General features: G+C 38.7%; 1 protein-coding gene across 2 annotated transcripts in view; it reads left to right on the forward strand.

Annotated features, from left to right (window-relative positions):
- Window positions 1–25,878, forward strand: part of LOC149210280 (SAND family protein) — a 213,747-nt gene that overhangs the window by 54,514 nt on the left and 133,355 nt on the right. Inside the window, exons 2-4 of one of the 2 annotated variants that reach the window (XM_089396668.1) lie at window positions 3,686–3,765; window positions 3,851–3,922; window positions 4,061–4,100. In XM_089396668.1, the coding sequence (XP_089252794.1) occupies window positions 3,686–3,765; window positions 3,851–3,922; window positions 4,061–4,100 (192 nt within the window). Of the gene's footprint in view, window positions 1–3,618; window positions 3,766–3,850; window positions 3,923–4,060; window positions 4,101–25,878 lie in introns of both variants that reach the window. The other variant, XM_089396669.1, reaches the window with a different exon arrangement.

Genomic DNA, 25,878 nt, shown 5'->3' on the forward strand with positions numbered 1-25,878 from the left:
AGTATTTTTTTGTGGGAAACGGGGCCCGTACGGCGTGGAAATGCGTTTCCGTCCGTACGGGCGCGTTTCCATTTCGGGAAACGCGCCCGTACGGACGGAAACGCGTTTCCACGCCGTACGGTACGCGGAAACGCGTTTCCGTTTCGTTTCCGTACGGAAACGGACCCTCCCCCTGCGTTTCCTGCAACTTAGATAACCATTGAACTCCCAATACGATATTAATATTTGCAAGATCTATTACGTAAAAGTCACTAGTGAAAGTATAATTACCAAGTGTTACATTCAAACCTGGAATCATCTGTGTGTAATCCAAGTTGTATCCATTTGCTACTATCATGTCAAGGCCCTCGAATTCTTCGGTGAAAAGTCCTCTCCTTGCTACTAATGATGCATCAATTAGTGCTGTGATGCGTTGTCCTTTGATGACTCCCCTGATCCTGAAAGTGTAATACTTGGGCGTGCCTGAAAGGGTTGCAATTTTAACTTGTGGTCGTGTCTTCTTCTCTCTACTGGGCCTTTCCTCTCCTTTCTCTTCCTCTTGTGATGGTTCCTCCTTGGGGCTGCTAGGCTTTTCTATTTCCTTTGCTTCCTTTTGTGGTGGCTCTTCTTCAACATTAGAAGTGGGCTCCTCTCCTTCTTCCTCATCATCAGAGATTACTTCGATGTAGTGAATTTTTCCCTTACCTAAGCAGTGATGTCTTGGTTTCCTTGCAATTGAAGCATAGCTTCTTTCGCTCGAGTTCACTTCATGTTTCTTCATCTAGTCTGTCTTTTCTGGGCCAATCATGTTGAAAGGGCTTCTTCTCCTTATCTTTTGGAGGAATGAAAGGCTTGGATGGAGCCTTAGACTTAGTGGCTGCATTTCCCATATCTCAAGTCTTCTTGATAGCCTCCTGAAGGGTGGTGGGGTTGAATGCCTTGACCCAACCTTGTAGGGGTTTGGCTAATGCCTTAGTGAAAAGCATGACTAATTGCTCTTCAGATATATCTGTCATCATGACTGTGGTTCGTTCAAATTCTGCAATAAACTCTTGATGCGACCCCATCTGCTTGAGTAGAGTCAATTCTCTGAAGTGGATGTCTGGGTTCTTTTGATCAAATCTTTCTATCAGCCTTTGCATAAAATCTTCGTAAGACGTGATTTTTGCATGCCCCAATGTTACTAGACCATGATACCACCATTCATGTGCTTCTCCTTCTAGATGTAATGTGGCAAATTGTATCACATCTACTTCCACCATAGGGTTGAGCTTGAAATAGGTGTCCAATTTCTGCACCCAAACTCTTGCTGTACATTTAGATGATCCATCAATTGAGGGAAGGGAAAGTCTACTCACCTTGCATATTAGATCAGAGTTAGCCTGCCCCCTAGGTCTGTATCAGAATCTGAAATTACTGTATTCATTGAAGGTCATGGCTGCTCGCATGTTTTTTTCTAGCGCTGCATATTCCCGAAAGTAACTGTCTAGCAGTCTCTTCGGTTCAACAGCTTCTTGGTTTACTGCATCTTAATTATTTGTAAATTGAGGAAGTAACGGTTGGTGACTCCTTCTGTTGGTTTCCCTGGTGTTAGGGGGACCAAGGTTATGATTCCCACTACCTCCCGTGTTAGTTTTGTTGTTGCAAGCAACATTTTCATTTCCTATGAGAGGAGTCACCAGCTGAGCAAGTTGTTGCTGTCCTTGCGCCAATGTTTGCATTAACTGCTGTCCTTGCTGCTGCCCTTGTAATTTCAAGTTTGATATTTCCATTTGTCCTTTGCATCTGGAGCTCCTCGTTTATCCTTACCCTCCATGGCTGCCCTGCGATTAACCTATTCTTTCTGAGTTACTTGTATCTTCCAGAAACATACAAAGCTCACAGGCTCGCAGGATTCCAGCGCTCTGATACCAGTGTAATGACCTAGGTTAATTCTGCCCTAGGGTTTCTCCGGTCACTAGGGTTTACATACCTTTTTCCCTGATCTACTATCATAAAAGTATTCTCTATTTGACAGTACAATTTTATCAATAATGCAGTAAGCAATCAGAAATTCATATAATAAACAATGGAATGAAGATGTCCAACAAACTCCAATTCGATCACATAACAAGTTCAGTCCTCAAAAAGCAGTAAACCCACAGTATTGTGAACATCCACAGATATACAAGCAATACAGTTTGTACGTAGCAATGGAAACTAAAGTTAATTCGACACACAGAATATTCTAACCAGACAATTGATCACAGTTTGGAGTTCTTCTGCAATGTCTGCATGAAATTGACTGCCCTGGATGCTACCCTCACAAGGAACTGATTCACTTCTGTGATGATTATGGTCCTGTTGAGAGGGTTTCAGGACCTTTCTGGCAGGTCACGTCACCTCCCAAAACAAAACCTTTCAAAAGGGATTGAGATTGTCATAAATGAAACCATTTAGATTAAATCCTAAACAAGATGATAATGAATGCCCTTTCTTTGAAGTTTGTATTCATTATATACTTTTGGTTGAGTCCTTTAAGAAAGTGGTTGTTGCTCTTGAGTGGATGGTGTATGCATCTTGAAGCTAACTAGTTTTCAGTTTGCATTGCCTATCATTTAAGAGGTGGACTTGGCTACATGTCAAGTTGGATTCAGTGAGAGACCGGACCTCAGTAGTTACACAACTAGGCTATAAGCTGTCATGTTTTCATATAAGCAGGCAACAGTGGGGTTGCCAAGGAAGGTCTTTTCATCTGGGTCTTCCTGATGCATTTTGGTTATCTAAGATCTTCCGTCACTATATTATACTATAAATGTGTCTTGCAGCAGTTTGTAAATATCATAGCCTTTCTTCACTTTATTTATTTACCTGCAATCTTCATTTTTACTGAAGTTACGAGACAGAGATTTATACTTTTGAATTGATCAAGTTGCCCTCTAATCTAGTGAATACATTAAAATTAAGAATCCCGGAGGCTCAGGCTATCCTTTTCAGTTGTATTGGCTCATGTGGCTTGATGAATTAAAAGATGCCTTGCTGCATTTGGTTTTCCAATAGTAATGATTTGCAAGCTGCTCTGAATTAACTGAATGGAGTTGGTTGTTATGTTTGTAGAGACCTTTTTTCAATAGCCTTGGCCTCTGTGAGACCTGTCTTTCCAAACTACATTCCAATGTCTCATCTAGTGAGAGGAAGATTATTTCCTGTTTGAAGCAAGAATAGCTATTGTTTATGCTTGCTAGCAAGCTTAAGTTAAGTAGCTACTTAAAAACAAAGGGTCATTTATGCATCCTAAAAAATTTAGACCTATGATGCTAGCATAGTAGCTTTCTTCTAGTTCTGTAGAAAAGTCAATGCACGATTCTCGAGAATCCTTAAATATTTTCGTATTACTCCTATTCATCTCAACTTCTGGACTGGAAATGAATTTTTCCTTTCTAAGTATTGGTTGAACACTTAATTTTTCTGAGGATTTTCTTTTTTCGTTTTTGTTTCTTTGTTTGATTGTTTCTTTAGCATCAATGTTGTTTGAGTATGCTCCTACCTACTAGCCTCTTAGGCTATTAGTTTACCACAGCTGAGATGGATATTTCTGGATGTCATACATTCTTCTCACATAGCCCAGTATTGAGTCACTTTCTTTGTTGGGTCTGTCAGTTCCAGATGCACACATAGTCTTCATGGTCAAACCCATATGCAACTAAGTCTTCGCGGGCAAATGCAGGATGATATGTCGATAAAATGGAGAAAGAGGAAGAAGCATTTTTTTATAATCAGTCATGCTGGGAAGCCAATTTATTCCAGGTTTGCTGTTGGACTCTTTAGTCTTGATTGTGGTCAGTTAATATTGCTTGAATCAAAACATGAGCTGTGTTTGGATTTCTCACAGATATGGAGACGAGAATAAGCTGGCAGGATTCTCAGCAACCTTGCAAGCAATCATATCTTATGTGGAGAACAGGTATATGGCAATTGTGACATGTTTGCTGCCATGTTTTTGTCTCATCCATAACTGTAATATGTTAGAACTTGGGTGAGCTGAATAATATTGAGATCCTGACACTGTTTTTCTTCATTCTGTTTTGCCTGATTAACAAAGTGGGGACAGTGTGAGATTGGTACAAGCAGGTAACCATCAGGTATGCAATTTCAAGCAAAACACTGTATATCTAGACACTATATTTGCCTTGGTTTTAGATGGCATCTGTATTTTGTTGAGCCTTACTGGGAGATCTTTTGCTGAATGTTTAGAAATATTTCAGAGCATATTTTTATTCTACCATTAATAGACATGGCCATGAACAAGTCCTAGAGATTAAATAATACCATTCTGATTTTATTTGGTTAGAACGAATCCCTGAGTTAGTTAATTATAATTATTCAGTAAATTCTTTCAAATTATTTTAATTTCTGATGGCAGAGAACTCAGAATAAAAACTGGGTTTGTTTTGTCTTAAATTGTATATAAGGCAATTAAATGCATTGGAAAGGTCTCAAAATCTAGCGTCTTGATTTGTTGTGGAGCTTTTGCTACCTCTTGGTAGATTGGCTGTCCCTACTGGGAGTCGTTTTGAACAGTCATGCATTGAGTTCAGCACTCATCAACACTTGTGTTGGAAATTAAAGAAAGAAATTACAATGATGTTCATAAGTAGCCAGAAGATTATTAATGTGATTGGTAAATAAAAAATACGACATATACAGTGGAAGGAGTCTCTGTATAGTATCTAATAATAGATGATAGGAAAATCAAAATACTTTTATACATAGCAGTAGTGTGAAAGGCATTTTCAGCCATAGGAAAAATGATTCAAAGTTATGTTACCAGAAACAGGAAACAGGAAGATAATGAGAAATGTGGCTAGAGGGATTCAAAGATAAGAAAAGCGAACCCTCCAAAATCTGTGCATATTTATTATTATGTGTATAAAATTAATTAGTAATCTACTGATGTTGTGTCAAGGCAAGAATGGGAATGGAATGAGAAATTGGTATCATCCTGGTCAGGTTTCTGGAACAAGTTTGAGAATGTGGGCCATTGCTCCCATGTGTAAAAAAACTCAAAGCCTGGAAAACTGGTGTCCTTATGACCTCAATTAAACAAGTAAAATGCTGAATTTAATTAATGCAGAAATTAAATTTCAGACAATAGCATCAATCACACAATAGCTGGAAATTCAGTAGCAGAAGCATAGAAACAGTTTCACATACATAGGTAATCTCCTTCAAATTCAGCTTTTCATTCCTTCGAAACACTTACAAGGAAACTAGTCTGCTAAAACCAGCAGTTGCAGGGTCATAAATCACTCTGCTTGAGCTGTACAGCCTGCTGAGAAAGTATGGCATGTCCATATGACTTTCGGCACCTGTCATACGACTACACAGCACTGCATGTATGGCTGTATGGAACTATATAGATCCATACATATGCACGGATCTGGCCTGTATAGCCTCTCCCTGCTGTCCGGATTTGACTCTTTCTTGAATCTCTGTTCTCTCTCTCTCTCTTATAACCTATCTTTGTACTTTAGGGTAAAGCCAAAACCCTAATATATTTTTGAGATTAATTCTAGTATAAGTCATGCATGCATGAAATACACTTCTTTTTATACATAACAGCTAAATATGAGACTTCTCAAAGTGAATTACAAAATAGAATTGCTCTTTGAAAATAGGATGACTTTTCAAAAATAGAATTACTTTTCGAAATATCTTGAACTACTTCTCGCATGTTCACTCTGAACCTATGCGGAAATTCCTGCCTGAGCTATATTTCTCAACAACATCCTGCCCAACATCTCACTGCCTAAAATATCTTGCAATTTTCAATCATTGACAATGGGTTACATTGCTCAACAAGCTATTGAGTTTAATTGATGTCGCTGCCACTGTGGTATGTGGTGATCCCTAGGTGAACTCTGCAATGATAGACACTTCAATTTTTTCACTCAGAATTTTGTAAGATCTTAGATTTGTAATTATAACTGTGTAAATCTGACCAAAACTATTGTTTAGGAACTAGTCTAACTGTTAGACGTTTTTTCTCTTTTCCCGGCATTGTTTATGGTCAATTTTGGTTGAAATCAGCCATTGATTTCTTGGAATCTTAAGCTTCATCTTTGTAGTCTGCAGAAATCTAGTGCCCCAGGTGTTTTTCAGGGCGCTGAATCCATTTATACATTCAACAACGCATTTTAAACAACTGAAATTCATGATCTGGGCAAAGATTCGAATGCCATATTCAGGTGAAAAAGGCAAAAATGTCTAATTGTTAGACCGCTCCATTTTTTAGTAATCTGTCTCAGTTATAAATTTCAATTTTCACCCTTACAAAAGTTATATCCTTTCCTTCTGGCCTCTTTTTGGCGCAATTGCATAATACATGCAAATTGCTCTCCAGCAGCTTGATTTTTTCAGTGATGACTCTCGTGCCACAAACACTGGTTACAAAAAGTTCATCATCTTCATCCACTGTGCATGTCTTCAAACATGACTACCATTTGAAATTTTAACAAGAGGAAAGAAAAATGATTAAAGAATGTAATGTAATGCTTGAATGATTTTATTAACCATTAGTGCAGTAATGCGACTACATCACATCACTTTATGTAAACTAGAAACTGTTGAAGAATGTAACTAGGTTCGGTCTTCATAATTTGTACTTAAGTCAAAATGTAATATACTTGTCAAAAGAAAAGCAAAAAGAATTATTATTATTATTAAATTGACTTGTTAAAGCATGGGTTTCATGCTTGGGTCAATTGTCATGGGTCAAGCCTCCATTGTAGGCTTTAGGATTGAGTCAAAGTCTATATTGTCATCCTCCTCCATCAAAGTCTCCTTGTTGTCGGCCTCAAAAAGAATCTCCATCAAGTCAGCATACATAAAGTGATCACATGTCAGCCTATATGTAGACAACTGTTCTAATAACTCATGTTGGCTCATTTATATTGGACAACCACTATATAGAAAAGCTCAAGATCTTTGCATTGCATTATATCACAAGTTCGGATTTCAGAGAGCAAGTTTCAGTGCTATAATAGAGATAACAAGTTCAGATAAGGCAAATGTTTCGGTGTCATTACAGGGAGCTCGGATAGGGTATAAAGATGATCTCAGTGCTTCTACAGTTCGGTGTTATGCTCCCACAGTTCGGTGTTATCCTCCGACTGTTCGGTGCTATGCTTCCACAGTTCGGTGTTATTACGCTCCCACAAGATTCAGTGCTATTACAGTGACCTAAGTTCGGTGCTCTCACATCACCACAGTGACCTCATCTCGGTGCTAGTACAGTGACATCAGTTCGATGCTATTACAGTGATGTTTTCACAGTGACCCGGTGCTATTATAGTGATGCTATCACAGTGGATGAAGGAGCTCAGATTGGTTGCGGAGATGATCTCTTCAAGGCACAAGTGTAAAGAAGACTGAACTAAGGTTTGGCATGACAAGGTTGACTTGATGGATGGAGGTAGTCTCGAGTCTATGTTTGTAAGGGTCTTGGTCGTCTCATCTTGAATCTACTAAAGGAAGAATTTTGACTGGGTTTTCCCCTAGAGTGGGGTTTTTCCCTGACAGAATGCCTACATCTTGTGTTCTTTTATATTTACTACTTGGCATTAGTCTTGATAATAAGAAAATACAACTCTAAAGAACAAATAATAATAATGAAAAACATCACAAGATAATGTCATAATAAGAGAAATCGTTTAACAACGACTCTTTGGATTTCTCAACAGAAACACCTCACACCAATATATAAACTAGAAACGCCTCGCACCAACTGGACACTACTAATACAGATAACTGTTGATTTTTTAGTGCAATCAAGACTAGTACAAATTTTAAAACTGATAATTACTTCCAATGATACATTTAGACTTCTTTAGAGCATTCCAATCATTAAGCAGTTATATATGTAATGTTTCAACCATTAACTTCTTTAATTGAGCAATAGAGATCACAGTAAACAATGAGACAAGAGACACCAAAATTTTGGTCAATTACCAGGTCAAAACCCCAAAGGGGAAAACTCAGTAATCTTTCCTTATGAGAGAGAGAGTTCAATTCATCAAAATGTACATCAGAATATTCCAGTCAAAATGCCAATCTCTGACCTCAATAAATGCCAAGTCAAACCAGTGAAATGAGAGAGAAAAGTCATTGCACTTGCAAGTCAAAGTCTGCAACAGAGGACCGAATTTTGGCCTTAGGGAGCTAGTCAAAGGGACAGAAATTTGACCTGCAATTCCACAGTTAAAGTCTCAGTCAAATCACAGAAGTTGACCTGCGGTCAACTTGGTCAACAAGCCAGAACAGGAGCAGATCTTCGGTCAACCACGATCAATGACCCACAGATAATTTCAGCGTCCAAAATCAGTCAAAAGCTTGGTCTAACAACAGCAGATAATCCCAAGTCAACGCCTGTCAAACAGATGTCAAATAGATGGTCAACATAGAGACGTCTTCTTCTTCTTCTTCTTCTCGCACGTGTGAACAAATCTTCTTGTTTCAGATTGAATGGATGAGTCATGATGAGATGCCAAGTAAGGTCAACGAATGCCCAATATATATGTGTTCTAGGAGGTGGGTTTTGACCATAGGGTCAAACCTGTTGAAAGTTGTAACCAGTTTCGGTCTTCATTGTTAAAGTTTGGGTACCAGAGGACAAGTGGTTCCCAAAGGCTTTGATCTTTGGCCTAGGGAAAAGTGTCCAAATTTATTTTTTAGTTTTCTCCTAAAGTGACTTTATAAGTGGTAAAGTCAATTTAATTTAAAAGTGACTTTATAAGTGGTAAAGATACATTTTAATTTAAAAATGACTTTATAAGTGGTAAAGTTATATTCTAATTTAAAGGTGACTTTATTAAGGTGAATGAAGAATTGGAAAGTGAAAAAGTGACTATGGAAATAAAAGGCTAAGTGGGTCGTTATTTAAGTGGGTGAGTTAAAAAATAAAAAGCGAGAATTAAATGCACATTTATTCTCATTTCTAGATCTAAATGAACTGCAGCCATTAGATCTTAGGGTAACTCAAAAGGTCATTTAGAGAATAAAAGGAGAAGAGGAGGAAAAGATCCATTCATTCTTTCATGAGCATTTGAGAGAAAAAGAAGAGAGAGCAAGGAGAGAATTTCTGAGTAGTGAGGAAGTGAAGGAGAGCAACAAGAAGACATTTCAGCAAATCTGGGTAGCAGCGTTTATTGGCACGCATCCCAAGGAAAAACTGTACAGCAGGGAAAGGCACAGAAATTGAGGAAGAGGGACAACAAGTTCTGGGCACATTTTTCGAGGCTAGCCATACAACATTTAATGCTGTTTTATTGCTATAAAAATTTCTGTTTTGGTTGTTTGCTGATTGGCACGATTTTCGAGGTGGAGTTCAAGCACAAAAATCGAGATAAGTTGTAATTTGTGGTTGCTGGAATTTTTACTGTGTATTTCAGTTTCTCTGTAAAAGCATTTTTAGAAATAAAGAAGAGCTCTCAAACTGGTTTTCCCCAAGAGTTGTAGGGGGTTTTTCTAGGGTCACATTGACAAAAAATCACTATGTTATTTTCTGTGTGTGGCTGTCATAATTTTGCTGTGTTTATTTCTGCAATTTCAGAAGTTGTGAAATCTCTAAATTTGTGTTTTCAGAAAAATATTATCATTTCCAGATTTTAGAATTTTTATCATGCTTGGATTTAAAACTAAATGCATTGAGTGATAAGGAAAACTGATAACTGGAGTGGGGGTTGAAATTTCTTCGTTCATAATTGTATTTGGCTCAAGCCTCAAAAGAAAGAAAAAGAAAAATATTTTTGTAAAAAGAAATTACTTATTTTTAGAATGGATTTCTTGCCCATGGTCATTGGTTCTAGGTCCAACACCCATTTTGTGCTCTAGGGATTTTGTATTGAGTCAAAGACAATAATGTGACAAGACCCATTGGGCAGTTGTATCAAGAAAACAAAATATTATAAGTAAGTGTCTAGAAAAGATTAGGGCGGCCAACCCTTCAAGTCGGCTCAAAAGAGACCATTCCTGCCCAGCAAAAGCCTATACAAAGAAGGTGACTTCGACCTCTTAAAGTGCACTCACTCAGCATACATTCCTGTGGTGTTATCTGCGGCTAAAGAAGAGTGCAAGAATCCTAGAAGAGGACTAGAAGATCAGCAAAGAAAGGAGGAAGGATGGATAGTTTGATCTTTGAAGTTTTGCTCTCCCATGAGAATTTTCTATTGAACCTAGGGTTTCCATAGGCTTGCATTTTCTAGAAGACAGTGGTGGCAGATTTCGTTGAAGAAATTGATCTCTTGTTGGGTGGCTGACCTGATCTTGGTAAATTGGTCTTGTGTCTTGGGTCTTGGAAGTCTCCTTTGCAAAAGATTCTATAAGAAGAAGTTCTCTGGGTTTTCCCCTGTTGAGGGGTTTTTCTCTGGCTTGGAGCCTATCTCTGTTGTTCTCTTGTTGTTTTGATTGTCTTCATTTGACATTTATTTGATGATAAAAAGAACATAGTAATAATGATAATGAAGTAACGATATGTCACAAATAAATGTCATTGTTTAAGAGAAATCATCTTACCCTAATGATTGCCCTAGATTTTTCAACATGGTATTAGAGCTAGGGCTTTGGAAAATGGGCAGAAAGAAGATTAGTTTGACATTATTACACCTCAAGAAAGATCAAATTCCCTAGACTGAAATTGTGGAGGCAAAAAGAAGAAGTTCTAAGCAATCTTTTTTGAGCCCCAATTACAAAAATTAGGCCAATGGCCCTGTTGTCGCGCAGATTGACACGACAACGCTCAGACCGGGGGCTGTCACTCTGATCCCCGATCCCTCCGTTTAAGCCTGTCTCCCGCGGCTAAGGGGGGTAGTCCCTGTGAGATGATGAGACCAACTGTTGACTAGTTGGTTGGGAGACACGAGATACGATGTAAAAAGCACTCGATGGATTTGATTAATTTAGCAGACCAGTGCCTTAAGAGATTGTGGTTAAAACGATTACTTTTTAAATGATATAAAAATATGGACCATGAACAGCAAACATCTATCATCAGCTAAATCACAATGCTCTTAGAATGACCAAAACGATATCCAGCAACTGAAAGATTCAAAAAGATAAATGCTTTAAACCACCACGAGAATCCTAATCCAGATATCAATTTCACATCTCGGCTTGAAAATTTTAGATCTCAGCATGAAAGATGATAAATCTCGAAAATGACTAGATCTGATGAAGAAAATTTTCTACAAAGATTTTTTATCCTTTTTTCGATTTTTTTTTATTTATTTATTTTTATTTTTATTTTTATTTTTATTTTTTTATTTTTTATTTTTATATTAAAAAAAATCTAAAATTAAAATTTATACAAACTAAAGTCCTAAACTAAAATATAAAAGTTAAATAAAAAATTTAAATAACTAGAATCTAACTTTAATCCAAAAATTATATTTACATAAAGCTTTAAATCCTAAAATTAAAAAAAAGAAAAAGAAATCCTTTTTTTTTTTTTTTTTTTTTTATATTTTAAAGACCTAAACAAAACAAAATTTTAAAATCTAAATATTAACAAAATACTGATACATTAAAAACTAACTAAAACGAATCTAAATCAAAAGTCAAATAAATCCTAAACTAACCAAACTAAAAAAAACTAAGACTATCTAAAATCTACATTAAATATAAAACAATACATAAAACTAACACTGATAAACTGAAACAAAAATAAACGTAAGCCGTATAACAAAAATTCGAGCTGCCAGTTTCAGACGGAAGCCGTAACCCTGGCTCAAGGAAAATTACCAAATGCGCATTACATAACCACGAAGAAATTTCGATTACCTGCTATGAATCGTTGATTGCCCCTGCTGCCGGCGTGCACAAGTTTTTTGATACCCACGCAAATGTAACACGCATTATATTGACAGACGACGAAATTTTTTTTTTCGATTTTATATGCTCGGATGGTGGATTGCCCCTGCTGCCGGCGTACACAGGTCTTTGATACCCACGCAAATGTTTTTCAGGAGAATCGGAATGCGTTTAAAGATGTTACCTGCCCCGATGATGAAGACGATAGTCGAATGCAGTGATTTGAGGATCAAATCGAAGCTGACTTTCTTACCTGGTGCTCCCACTGCTAACGCTTTGATGCCTCCACGAACCACGCAGCAAATGGATCTGATAGCGGATTTTACCTGAGTATTTACGCAAACGTGCATCAAAATAAAGTTTCGATTTTTCAAGCTATTGACTGCGTTTGCAGTTTGAGGGGAGCGGCAGAGGCTTCTGACGGCGGAGAGTCAATAACAGAATGTTGATACGTGATGATACGTGACCCCAGCCATAGCAAAGACTGACGGCAGATCACTGAACACGCTGGGCCGAGGGTAAATACTGAATGTTTTCCACGTTTGCCTGAGCCGCAGATCAAATCGAAACCAGCTCTCTGTGTGTTCATTCAAATATAACTTACGCCATTGTTTTGGACAGATGAGCTGCCTGTGGATACAAGAAAACAGAAAACCCTAAATAAAAACTGCACAAAGCAAAAACTTGAAATTTGAGACCCTAGATCAGCTAATCTTGAAACCCTAGAACAGCTGATTAATGTACAGATTCAGCCCCTTAGCAGCCAGATTTAACAGTAAGCACAGAAATATTTCAAAGAGCAGAAATTTGAACTTTGCTGTGAACAGAAAGAAAGTCTCTCATGCAAAACAGGAAATAAACTTTAAATGATTAACCCAGGGCCCAAAATCAGCTGGGCTCTGCAAAGAAAAGCCTGTGGGAGTCGGCTGGTTCAGCCTAGAACTTCCCCAAATGCCCACCAATATCCTTCACCTAAAGATTTCCTGCACATCTCAAGCAACCATCAATAAAGAGAGCAAGAATGCTGCTAGATTTCAGGAAATAATGGAGATACCTGCCATTATTTCAGAAACCCTAACAGCACTCAAACCCTAGCAAGTGAACAAGATACCTGTGCTCACAATACTCTGAAAACAAGCTATTATTAAAGGCTGAAAACTGAAATATGCAGAAAAATAAACATCTCACAGCAATTCCAGAGAGTAACACCAGCAAGATTTTTGGACCCCAAAGTCTTTTTATTAACCAGAAAATCAGATTACAAGAGAGCTTTTTCAGTACAGACTCACAGATCAGATGATCTGAAAATGACCCCTAGCACCCTACTTAAAGGAAATGTCTCCAACGGCTAGTTCGAGTGATCCATGCTGAAATGATCTCGACCACTGATGAGGATCAAGACATCTCTTGATCTCATCCGTCGATTTATTATTAAAAAATGCATTCACTAAAAATATTATTATTTTATTAGTTAGGGTTTTTGCTCTATTTTTAAATTTTTTTATTATTTTTATTCATTTTTTAATTTTTTTAATTGATTTTATTATGGATCACCGAACTAAGCCTTCGGAAACATCACCTAGGACCTAGGACTTAGGACTCATGAGGGGATTTAAAACATTTTCAACCCTCAAGACACATTTCATGATGACTTTTACAAATTTACATCTTAAGGGGACAAACTCACTTAATACAGACCCTCACAAATCACCCAGTTCTGCGACACAACTATAATCTAGCAGATCAACACACTAGGATTCTCCTAAAGTTCTAATGACAAAATGCATCCCGGCTTTGGGGTCAGGTTTGAAGGAAAACTCTGCCGATCCGTGGATCGGTGAGACGAAAAACCTTCCGGGACGTAGATTATCATCAGAAAGTTAGGTCCACCTAGGCAAATTACATACATGACTCATGTCTGCTAAGATTATTTACAATTAATACATGCAGACTGGGTTTACAATCAAAAAGATCAAGTTGTTGATGATGGCAGGATGGCACGGACATGCTGATCAGGTGCTGCCCCTTTTTGCCAGCAAAAAGGGGGGGGTACTGCATGGGTAGTTGACCAGTAGAGGTCAACATCTGGCTCTACTTGGGGACACGTTGCTCCTTGCAGGAATGTGAGAATCCAGAATCTGCATCCATACAACACAAAAATAAGTAGCGTCCATCCAAAAAATCAGCATATACATTAAGCACAGGAAAGATAAAAGCTCTTCACTTATTAACTATCTAATAACATGAAAAGTAAATCTAATCCTAAAACAGAAATGAAATGCTGAAAAGACGAGGATTAGAGTTAGAAATACAATACAAAAAATGCCCCACGGCATCAGATGAGTTCAATATAGTGCATACTGAGCATTTGCCTGCTTTCAGGCAAATCTGTCGGCTGCTTGTCGGATGTGCCATGTCCAATTTTGCATATGGTGGGACTTTTTCCTATCCGAAAATCAAGCTGCTCGCGGCCGTCTGATGCGTCAAATCTTCTTCTCATTTTCTTTCTCTTGCGCTTTTTCTTTCTGGCAGGATGAATTACTGATGATCTGGAACTTTCTGTCTCAAAACTATCAGATGAAGTATGCGTGATATGTCTTTCTTTAGCCCGCATCTGATCTTTATCATTCTTAAGTCCATCTTCAATCAACCATCTTTCAACTGAACTAATAACCTCCTCATAATAAGATGGAGCTTGTTGCAACAAATGAGAAGGTTCCTGATCTATTGATGTCATCTGGTTTCTTTCATCTTCCAATTGCTGAAACTTTTGGACCTGTATTCTAATGGCATCCATCTGACTAGAGCATTCATCCCTTATAGCACTGATTTGCATGGCATGGTGTTCTTGCATGTGTTTTATTACTTTATCATTCTTTTCCTTTATGTCCATCAAGCAATGCTGCATGAAATTTATTTCTTTTTTATGATTCGCTTGCATGTTAGCCAACTGATTGTTATGATTGAACGTCATAGAGTCAATTTCCCTATCATGATCAGCTTTCATGGTCACCATATTTTCCTCTAAGACTGACATCTTGCTTTGCATGCTTCTAATTTCTGTTTCATATTTAATTTTCATGGCCTCAATTTCCTTAGCATGCTGATTTTGCGTGACCTCAATCTCCCTATTACGTTTTTCCAGGTGGGTGCATAAAGTTTTCACATCATTGACATAATTAGTTTGATTGATTTCCATATTTCTCACCAGCATCATTAGATCTCGTAAAATTTGCTTTTGCTCTTCTCTTTCATTGTCATTTGTCCCTGATTTTTCAATATCATGAACTTGATCTGCAATATTTCCGGTGGATGACACATTCTGACATGATGAATCGTCTTCAACAACTGGATTTTTTATAAGATTACTTTCTTTCGTTTGCACAATTTTAGAGGTAGAAGGCAAGCTGTTTGGACTATCATATCTATCTTTAAAAGCATTGAGAATGTTTTGTAAAGAAGTGAAAAAATCATTAGGAAAATTATTAAACCATTTCAAGGCATCACCCTCTAAAGAATGGACAAATAGGCGCATCTTGAAATCTTCATGATTATATTGAGGAAATCTACAATATAAGATCATTACACAAGTAAACCTGTTTAAATGCTGTCCAACAGTGACCGAATCACCACCCGAGAACTTAAATAATTTACCAACGGCCTCTTTCGGAAGATCATGGAGATTATCAGTAAAATGACATGGTTTAAATGAATAATCCATGATGAACAATAAGGGATCAACAGGATGATAGAAAAAGATTTCTGCTCAAGAAAATTAAGAGATGAGAGAAGTGGAGTCACCACTTGAGCAATGAATCTGATTCTAGGATCCAAAAAATAATCACAAGTAGATATGAGGGAAGGCTTCTTGTCTGGGAAAAATGAGAAAATGGAGTCGCCACCCAAACAAGAAACAACCCCAAGAGATGCTGCTGAAAAAGATGCCAAAAATATTGAATGTGCCAGCTCAACTGAGAGATGAGAGATGAGAAGATGAATGTTGATGAAACTCCAGGAACAGGAAAACTCTGTCCCCGGCAACGGCTCCAAAAAATGTTGGCGTTGCCGGCTCAAACGAATGATAGGCAGATGAACGATGAATGATGAAAAGATGTTGAAAAACCAAGGACAAAAAAACTCTATCCCCGGCAACGGCGCCAAAAAATGTTGTCGCGCAGATTGACACGACAACGCTCAGACCGAGGGCTGTCACTCTGATCCCCGATCCCTCTGTTTAAGCCTGTCTCCCGCGGCTAAGGGGGGTAGTCCCTGTGAGATGATGAGACCAACTGTTGACCAGTTGGTTGGGAGACACGAGATACGATGTAAAAAGCACTCGATGGATTTTAAAAAGCACTCGATGGATTTGATTAATTTAGCAGACCAGTGCCTTAAGAGATTGTGGTTAAAACGATTACTTTTTAAATGATATAAAAATATGGACCATGAACAGCAAACATCTATCATCAGCTAAATCACAATGCTCTTAGAATGACCAAAACGATATCCAGCAACTGAAAGATTCAAAAAGATAAATGCTTTAAACCACCACGAGAATCCTAATCCAGATATCAATTTCACATCTCGGCTTGAAAATTTTAGATCTCAGCATGAAAGATGATAAATCTCGAAAATGACTAGATCATCTGATGAAGAAAATTTTCTACAAAGATTTTTTATCCTTTTTTTTTTTGTTTATATTAAAAAAAATCTAAAATTAAAATTTATACAAACTAAAGTCCTAAACTAAAATATAAAAGTTAAATAAAAAATTTAAATAACTAGAATCTAACTTTAATCCAAAAATTATATTTACATAAAGCTTTAAATCCTAAAATTAAAAAAAAGAAAAAGAAATCCTTTTATTTTTTATTTATTTATTTTTTTTAATATTTTAAAGACCTAAACAAAACAAAATTTTAAAATCTAAATATTAACAAAATACTGATAGATTAAAAACTAACTAAAACGAATCTAAATCAAAAGTCAAATAAATCCTAAACTAACCAAACTAAAAAAAACTAAGACTATCTAAAATCTACATTAAATATAAAACAATACATAAAACTAACACTGATAAACTGAAACAAAAATAAACGTAAGCCGTATAACAAAAATTCGAGCTGCGAGTTTCAGACGGAAGCCGTAACCCTGGCTCAAGGAAAATCACCAAATGCGCATTACATAACCATGAAGAAATTTCGATTACCTGCTATGAATCGTTGATTGCCCCTGCTGCCGGCGTGCACAAGTTTTTTGATACCCACGCAAATGTAACACGCATTATATTGACAGACGACGAATTTTTTTTTTCGATTTTACCTGCTCGGATGGTGGATTGCCCCTGCTGCCGGCGTACACAGGTCTTTGATACCCACACAAATGTTTTTTCAGGAGAATCGGAATGCGTTTAAAGATGTTACCTGCCCCGATGATGAAGACGATAGACGAATGCAGTGATTTGAGGATCAAATCGAAGCTGACTTTCTTACCTGGTGCTCCCACTGCTAACGCTTTGATGCCTCCACGAACCACGCAGCAAATGGATCTGACAGCGGATTTTACCTGAGTATTTACGCAAACGTGCATCAAAATAAAGTTTTGATTTTTCAAGCTATTGACTGCATTTGCTGTTTGAGGGGAGCGGCAGAGGCTTCTGACGGCGGAGAGTCAATAACAGAATGTTGATACGTGATGATACGTGACCCCAGCCATAGCAAAGACTGACGACAGATCACTGAACACGCTGGGCCGAGGGTAAATACTGAATGTTTTCCACGTTTGCCTGAGCCGCAGATCAAATCGAAACCAGCTCTCTGTGTGTTCATTCAAATATAACTTACGCCATTGTTTTGGACAGATGAGCTGCCTGTGGATACAAGAAAACAGAAAACCCAAAATAAAAACTGCACAAAGCAAAAACTTGAAATTTGAGACCCTAAATCAGCTAATCTTGAAACCCTAGAACAGCTGATTAATGTACAGATTCAGCCCCTTAGCAGCCATATTTAACAGTAAGCACAGAAATATTTCAAAGAACAGAAATTTGAACTTTGCTGTGAACAGAAAGAAAGTCTCTCATGCAAAACAGGAAATAAACTTTAAATGATTAACCCAGGGCCCAAAATCAGCTGGGCTCTGCAAAGAAAAGCCTGTGGGAGTCGGCTGGTTCAGCCTAGAACTTCCCCAAACGCCCACCAATATCCTTCACCTAAAGATTTCCTGCACATCTCAAGCAACCATCAATAAAGAGAGCAAGAATGCTGCTAGATTTCAGGAAATAATGGAGATACCTGCCATTATTTCAGAAACCCTAACAACACTCAAACCCTAGCAAGTGAACAAGATACCTGTGCTCACAATACTCTGAAAACAAGCTATTATTAAAGGCTGAAAACTGAAATATGCAGAAAAATAAACATCTCACAGCAATTCCAGAGAGTAACACCAGCAAGATTTTTGGACCCCAAAGTCTTTTTATTAACCAGAAAATCAGATTACAAGAGAGCTTTTTCAGTACAGACTCACAGATCAGATGATCTGAAAATGACCCCTGGCACCCTACTTAAAGGAAATGTCTCCAACGGCTAGTTCGAGTGATCCATGCTGAAATGATCTCGACCGCTGATGAGGATCAAGACATCTCTTGATCTCATCCGTCGATTTATTATTAAAAAATGCATTCACTAAAAATATTATTATTTTATTAGTTAGGGTTTTTGCTCTATTTTTTAATTTTTTTTTTATTATTTTATTATTTTTATTCATTTTTTAATTTTTTTAATTGATTTTATTATGGATCACCGAACTAAGCCTTCGGAAACATCACCTAGGACCTAGGACTTAGGACTCATGAGGGGATTTAAAACATTTTCAACCCTCAAGACACATTTCATGATGACTTTTACAAATTTACATCTTAAGGGGACAAACTCACTTAATACAGACCCTCACAAATCACCCAGTTCTGCGACACAACTATAATCTAGCAGATCAACACACTAGGATTCTCCTAAAGTTCTAATGACAAAATGCATCCCGGCTTTGGGGTCAGGTTTGAAGGAAAACTCTGCTGATCCGTGGATCGGTGAGACGAAAAACCTTCCGGGACGTAGATTATCATCAGAAAGTTAGGTCCACCTAGGCAAATTACATACATGACTCATGTCTGCTAAGATTATTTACAATTAATACATGCAGACTGGGTTTACAATCAAAAAGATCAAGTTGTTGATGATGGCAGGATGGCACGGACATGCTGATCAGGTGCTGCCCCTTTTTGCCAGCAAAAAGGGGGGGGGGGTACTGCATGGGTAGTTGACCAGTAGAGGTCAACAGGCCCTATCAAGGATAGCGAAGGTACTTAGAGAGCATTTTTGCTTTGTTTCAAAAGAACGAGTTAGTAAGAGATTTTCCCTATCAAGGCCGCTTTCTCGAAGCAGATCAAAGAATTTTTGGACTTACATAAGCCCTTAATCTCTTCAGTATGGCCACATACAATCTTTAAAGGCTCATGGTAATCGTAGATTGTCAGATAGATATCATGCTCTTGTTATTATATACTTTGCTTGGGATACTTGTCAGTGAATATTACAAGTACATGAAGCAAAGAAAGATGGATGGGCTGACCCCTCGTTTTGAGAAGCATGATGGAAGGAGGGAACTAAACAAACCCTTGGATCCTTACTCACTAGGATATAACTATGGAAATGTGGAAGCCTGGTACATAGAAAGGAGAAGTAGAAGGTGAAAAGACCTCTACTATGGTTAAAATATTGTAGTTAAGCATTGTAATTATGGCAAGATGCATCACGTTGAAAAGATGGCATCATACTAGAAGCTTGAAAGGTAGTTGAAGTAGAAGAAGGAAGTAGCTCTTGGTAACCTCTCTTGAAGCATATGTAGTACTTATGCAGAAAGTCATCAAGTGTAGAGCTCATCATACATCATTCGAAAATGTTGGAAAATGTAACTAGGTTCGGTCTTCATTGAATGTATTTGAGTCATCATGTAGTGTACTTGTCAAAATAATAAAGAATTTATTATTATTATTGTTGTGACTTATTAAAGCATGGGTTTCATGCTTGGGTCACCATGTTTTAGGTCAAAGCCCCCATTGAGGACTTCTAGGATTTATTATGAGTCAAGAGAGTCATTGTACTTTCAAAGAGGCCTTCTTGGGCTTTTGAATCATGTAAAAAGGTTAAGTATAGAGTCAACTATAATTTGAATCATGTAAAAAGGTTAAGTATTGAGTCAAATATAATTTATGTATCCTCCACACCAAGTCGGCATAAGGAACTTAATTCGACCTCACATGGAGCCTATAAATACAAGCACATCGAATTCATTTGGAACACACTCTCTCACAAGAAGTTCGATATCTCTTGTAGCTAGGAAAAAGTTCTAAGTCTGTTGTCGGGAAGCCAAAGGAAGTGTGAGTTGGGTGGAGTCTAAGGAGAAGAAAAAAATCAAAATTTTGGTGGCTCTCTCTCTATGTTTCGTGCCCTAGATTGGAAGATCAAAGTCTTCCAAGTTTCACTGTCGTCGAAAGCTGTTGCCTAGTTGAAGTTGATGGAAAGGGGTCGAAATTTTGGGAAGCTGACTTGGCATGGAGGGTAGGTTTGGTCTTTGTCTAGGGTGAAGAGTCTCAAAGAATAATATTGAAAGGATGAATTTCTTGATTGGGTTTTCCCCTCGAGGGGGAGTTTGCCTTGGCATAATGCCTACATTTGGTGTTTATTGTTTTGTGCTGCTGCATTCGTAATTGCTTGATGAACTAAAAAAAGAAGATATAAAGAATTGTAATAACAAGAAACATCACAAGTAATTATCAAGAATAAGGAAATCTTTCTACCTTTTTGATTTTCTAACATGGTATCAGAGCTTTGGTGAAGAAGGAAGAAAAAGGCAGTCTCAAGCACTTGATCAAGGAACCATTGAAAAGGATTATCTCAGGGAAGAACTTACTTTATTTAAGGAAAATGTCTAAAACAATCAACACAGAGAACAAACTTGAAAGAGCCTCAAACTACAAGTCCTAGAAGAAGAGGATTGACCTCATCCTTGAAAAGAACAAGGTACTAGACTTGGTCAAAGGAAAAGTAAAGAAGCCGATAGAGGATTCCAGTGATACTGACAAAGTGAAATTCAGGGAACTAGAATTGGTGGCTTTGACTCTAGTGGTAGAAGGAATAAAGGACAACGTTGTCCCATTCATAGCTAACATGGATCATGCTCAGGAAATGTATGAAGCCTTGTTAAATTGATTTACTATTAAAAACATTGGTCAAGTAGCAAGTTTGAAGAATGAGCTAAGGACCATGAAGATGACTAAAGAAGACACAATGGTATCGTTATTTGTGAAAAGAGCAAGAATCAGGGATGATCTTTTGTCCATTGATGAAATTGTTCTAGACAGAGAACTCATGATCATTGCCCTATTAGGATTGCCACCTACTTGGGGTGCATTTACTGCAGGACTTAATCGTTGGAAGGTAGCTCCCACCTTTGAAGAACTATGGATTGCCCGCAGTCAGGAAGAATTAAGGATCTCATTAGTTGCCAATCCTGAAGGAGTGTCAAATGCCTACATTGCTCAACATAAAGGAAAGAAATCGAAAGAACCAAGGAAGAAAGTTGACATGTCTAAGGTAGAATGCTATTAATGTCATAAGAAGGGTCACTACAAGAGTGAATGTCCCAACAATCCAAGAAACAAGAAGAGAGAAAGAGATCAAGCCAACATTGCTGAAGTATGAGACCCAAAGAGAGTCAAGCGCGAAGAATCTGACGTTAGGGACTTACACTACTAAGTCCTTTGGTTGTAGCTTTAGATATCTTGTTTTATAATTTTGATGTTTTAGAATTTATAGGTTTTTAACATAATTTTGGAAAAGACATTTTTATTGTTTTTATAAGTTTGTAGGTATCCCTCAAGCTTTGGAGGGAGTCACCAACAACAACGAAAGATAAGTATCTCATTCCCTTTCAGTTTTTGGTTTCATGTACTTATTTAGTTTTGATTATATTAAATACTAGTCATCGTTCTCCCTCTATTGTCTTGATTAGGAGAACATTTGATATATTCTCAAGAAGTATGAAAGAGGACCTCTCAAGATAAGGTTTGTCAAGGAACAAAGGTATGCTTTAGAAAATTGATTTTCCTTATAATAAGTGTTTATTCATTTGACAATTTGTTACTAACATTGTTGTGTCTAGCTATATTGAATCATATTGATTCTTATTTTGGGTGATTCACACTTGATAAATCTACCCCACTCCTATTCTTAACTGATTTTATAGAACTTATTGTAGCAGCTACAACCACCCTCTAAAATTTTGCCTACGCTTCGATTTGGAGCCTCCCTCCTAAATCATCGCAACTCATCTCGCATTGACCAGGTACTTGTGCTTTGATTGAGCCTCATCCCTTGCATCATGGCTTGTGTTTGCTTACTTGATTTACTGTATAACCCACAAGCCGATCTCTTGACTTGGTTTTCATCTAGTTCCGAGCTTGCCTTAGAGAATTGCACAATCCTTAAGGGCAACCAACCTTTCTCTCGGGAATTGTGAAGTCCAAGGTGACAATGGACGTTAAGCTAGGAAATTGCATAGAGCATGAGAGGCAACCCAGAGCCACTCAACCCAGAAATTGTGTAGAAGCCTCTTGCTCAGAAGCTGCTCTGTGCATGAGCGAGTGAGTTGCCTAGTCCTTACCAGAACTGTGCAATCTCTCCGGGTAATGCATGACACTTTTTCTAGAAAAAGCAAAAAAGCATCCCTAAAAAATAGGGATATATGTTTAGCAGTCCGAAGGAGGCTCTTGATTTATTTTGGACACTGCCGCCAAGTGTCGCTTTTTCCTTGAGTTTTGGCCTTCATGTCATAAACCCTAAATTAACCAAATCTATTTAATTGACACTGCTAGAGCTCATTTGCACATTCGATTTGGGAGCTCTGGCATTCCCGAGGAGATCAAGGAATCTTCGGTGCGATCGCTGTCGCTTTTCCGGGTAAGTTTTGCTTTTCTAGTCTTTTGCCGCTTTTTTCTGTTGCTTTTGCTTGTTTAGCTTGTGCGAGTGCTGTTTCGCTCGTTTTGTTGAACGACTATTGACGTTTTGACTTATTTTAGCTTGTAGAAGTGTTGTTTTAAGTTTTGCATTGCCTTTCTTAAGTGTCACAAGCATTACCCCATTTTTGCACTAACGGGCGTCCTTGCGGCGACTCCCTCCACGTGCTTTGTTTTCCTTCAGTTTGATTAATTCCTGCACTTGTTTCACTTGCATGCATCATCATTCAGTTAGATCTACACTCAGCATCACGACATCCTTTAGATCTGTTCGATTTCACACTCCCCTTGGGCAGATCTAGGGTTCCCTTGCCCGAATCTTGCATTCATTTGCATGCACTATGCATTCTGGGAGCTTAAGGCCTCTGCCTTGGCTTTTGGAATTGCGCAAACGCTGCCTTGCCTTGGTTCCAACTGCGCACTGCGCAGTTTTAGGAGCCACCCTACAAGCCTTGGCCACTGAGACTGCGCAATGCATAGTTCCAAGAGCCAGCCTCCGAGCCTTGGCCACTGAGACTGCGCAATGCGCAGTGTCTCCTGGCCTATGCCTAAACTGAATTGCGCAGTTCCAGTCAGCAAGCCTCCCCACTGACTACTAGGACTGCGAAATGCGCAGTTCTAGCAGGCAGCCAGTCACCTCTGTGAACCAGAACTGCGCAATCTCTCCCAGTAGTAGCCAGTCACCTCTGTGAACCAGAACTGCGAAATCTCTCCCAGCAGTAGCTTGGTTTGTTGCTTGGTTTGGTCTTGAAGTTGCTTTTGGTTTTAAGCTAACATTTGCATGCCATGAGTGTCCTCTCTGTCTCCAAGTACAACAGTTGTTGAGCATCTCTCTAGCAGTTACAGTTAACATGGCTTCCAAGAGAGTTGAATCAAAGGATACTGTCGATAGTAGTATAGGGGAAGCAGCTGAGCAAGTGTCAGTTAACTTGCCAGTTTATGCAGACACCTAACTGTTCATTGAGGAGGGCATGAAGTTGACATGGTAGCAAATCAAGGATAATTTTGTAGAGGACATCAAGGAAGACTTAGAGGATTGGCAGGTTTATATCAGTATCCAGTGATTAGGCTTGTACACGGTTGCATGCAGATACCCGCGTTCCCATGTGCGGACATTATCAGCTAGATTGTCTCACACACAAATCCAAAGACTATGACTTTGAGCAGTGCCAGCGAAATAGAGCATGCCACCTTCAGGGCATAGAACTATCAACAGATGTATGATTTACCTCAGCCGGTGAGGCACATGGACACACTTTTCTATGCCACCCATAACTTTGTGAACACTAGAGATATTGTTAAGCGCTGGGTGAAAGAGCCGTCAAAGTTCAGGCGGACACCCAATCACATTTACAAGACAAAGGCTCTTAGGAAAGTTTCTTGATCATCTTTGCATGCAGAATATAGGTAAAGAGAGCATAAAGACCTTTCCTGAAGGGTGTTTGGTCTTGCTGGACTAGTTGGTGAGTGATGTAAGGCCTTTCAACTAGTCGGACTTGTAGGCTCATCAGTTCAAAGCCCATGTGACTAATGCCTGGAATCTGCCCAAAGATGAACAAGCGAGATTCTGCATGTGCGCATACTTACTGGATGCAATCTGTGCCGAATAGCAGTTTCCTAGCATGCGCTGGACATGGACATCGAAAGAGACTGCCATCAATATTTATTGCAAGTTGCTTTCCGAAACTTGCTTTCCGATTGTAGCTACCAAGGAGTAATGGCAAGGCCGACTGACCATTTCATCATCTTGTTGTACAAGTTGATCTTTGAGCAGGATTCACCTAGCATGTCCCAAGAAGCAATGGAGGCGATACTTAACATTACAGGTTGGTATGCCTCACCGAATGGCACCTTCATCAGAGTGTTTGGCGGAGAGAAGCCTCCGCATGTTCTACCAAGGTATGCAACAGACAAGTTGGTCATGCAACAAGTCTCATATCACCTCTCCACAAGGTTATCAGTAGAACTACACAGGAAGAAGAAGGCACCATGGCCCGCTCTTCCTTTTCGGATCGGGTTATACGAGATTAAGAGCTTGAAGGATGCAAACGCTGAAGCTAAGGAGATATTGAAGTTCGAGTTCACCACCAAATACTTTAATCCATATGATCCCTACGATATTTGCAAGAACCACTGTGCGAAGGTATATTATCCATGGATCCACGAGACATGTCATTACGCAGATGAGGACTCTTGGAGGTACTGTTACAATGACTCCAACCTCAATGAACTAGTCAATATAGCTCTATGACGGGTTTGTCACCGTGCATAAAGGAGTTGTTCATGGGTATGGCTTACAACAACGGAGCAAAGAGTTTGTTCAAACTCTCAGGAACATACATGCTGCGATCGCCCATGTGCAAGAGTGGACAATGCGGTACAAAGGGGCCCTGCTTCACTTGCCAAAGATGATGAAGCCATAGGCAGAGCTGGAGAAAGCAAAGGTTTGGATGTCGATCCATAATTATGAGTAGCTCGCCCCGTTCGTCAGCAACATACAGGGTTCATATGCACAGTTGTACAGAAGTTTGGATGTCATGGTGAGAACGCACAAGATCCCTTCAATTGGTTCCCAGAACCAAGTCTGTCTAGAGATCGACAGGTACATGGAGCAACGAAGGTGAGAGGTCACTAGGGATGACTTGGAGCTCAACACACATAACATGCAGAAGTACATTGGTGCTCCCGTCATGGGCAACACCATGCTGCACATGCTTCAGGACGAGTTGGACACAAGTTCCAAGACCATATACCCAGAAGCTATGGAGACAAGGGTCTGCTACTAGAAAGACACCATCAAGCAGTTTGGGGACATCATCACATAGTACCAAGCTTGGCATCAGTACGTCACCGAGAAGCATCAAGTGTAGGTTTCCTAGTTGGTCTTTCCCCAAACTTCGGAGTCATAGTGTTTTGTCTTGATAGGCTGTCTCTAGCCTATTTTGTCTCACACGGATACATGTGGAAAATGTAATATTATT

The sequence above is a fragment of the Pinus tabuliformis genome, chromosome 1_2, assembly GCF_031772625.1.
Source record: "Pinus tabuliformis cultivar Carrire ecotype Pingquan chromosome 1_2, CPIR1, whole genome shotgun sequence".
Taxonomy (NCBI): Eukaryota; Viridiplantae; Streptophyta; class Pinopsida; order Pinales; family Pinaceae; genus Pinus; species Pinus tabuliformis.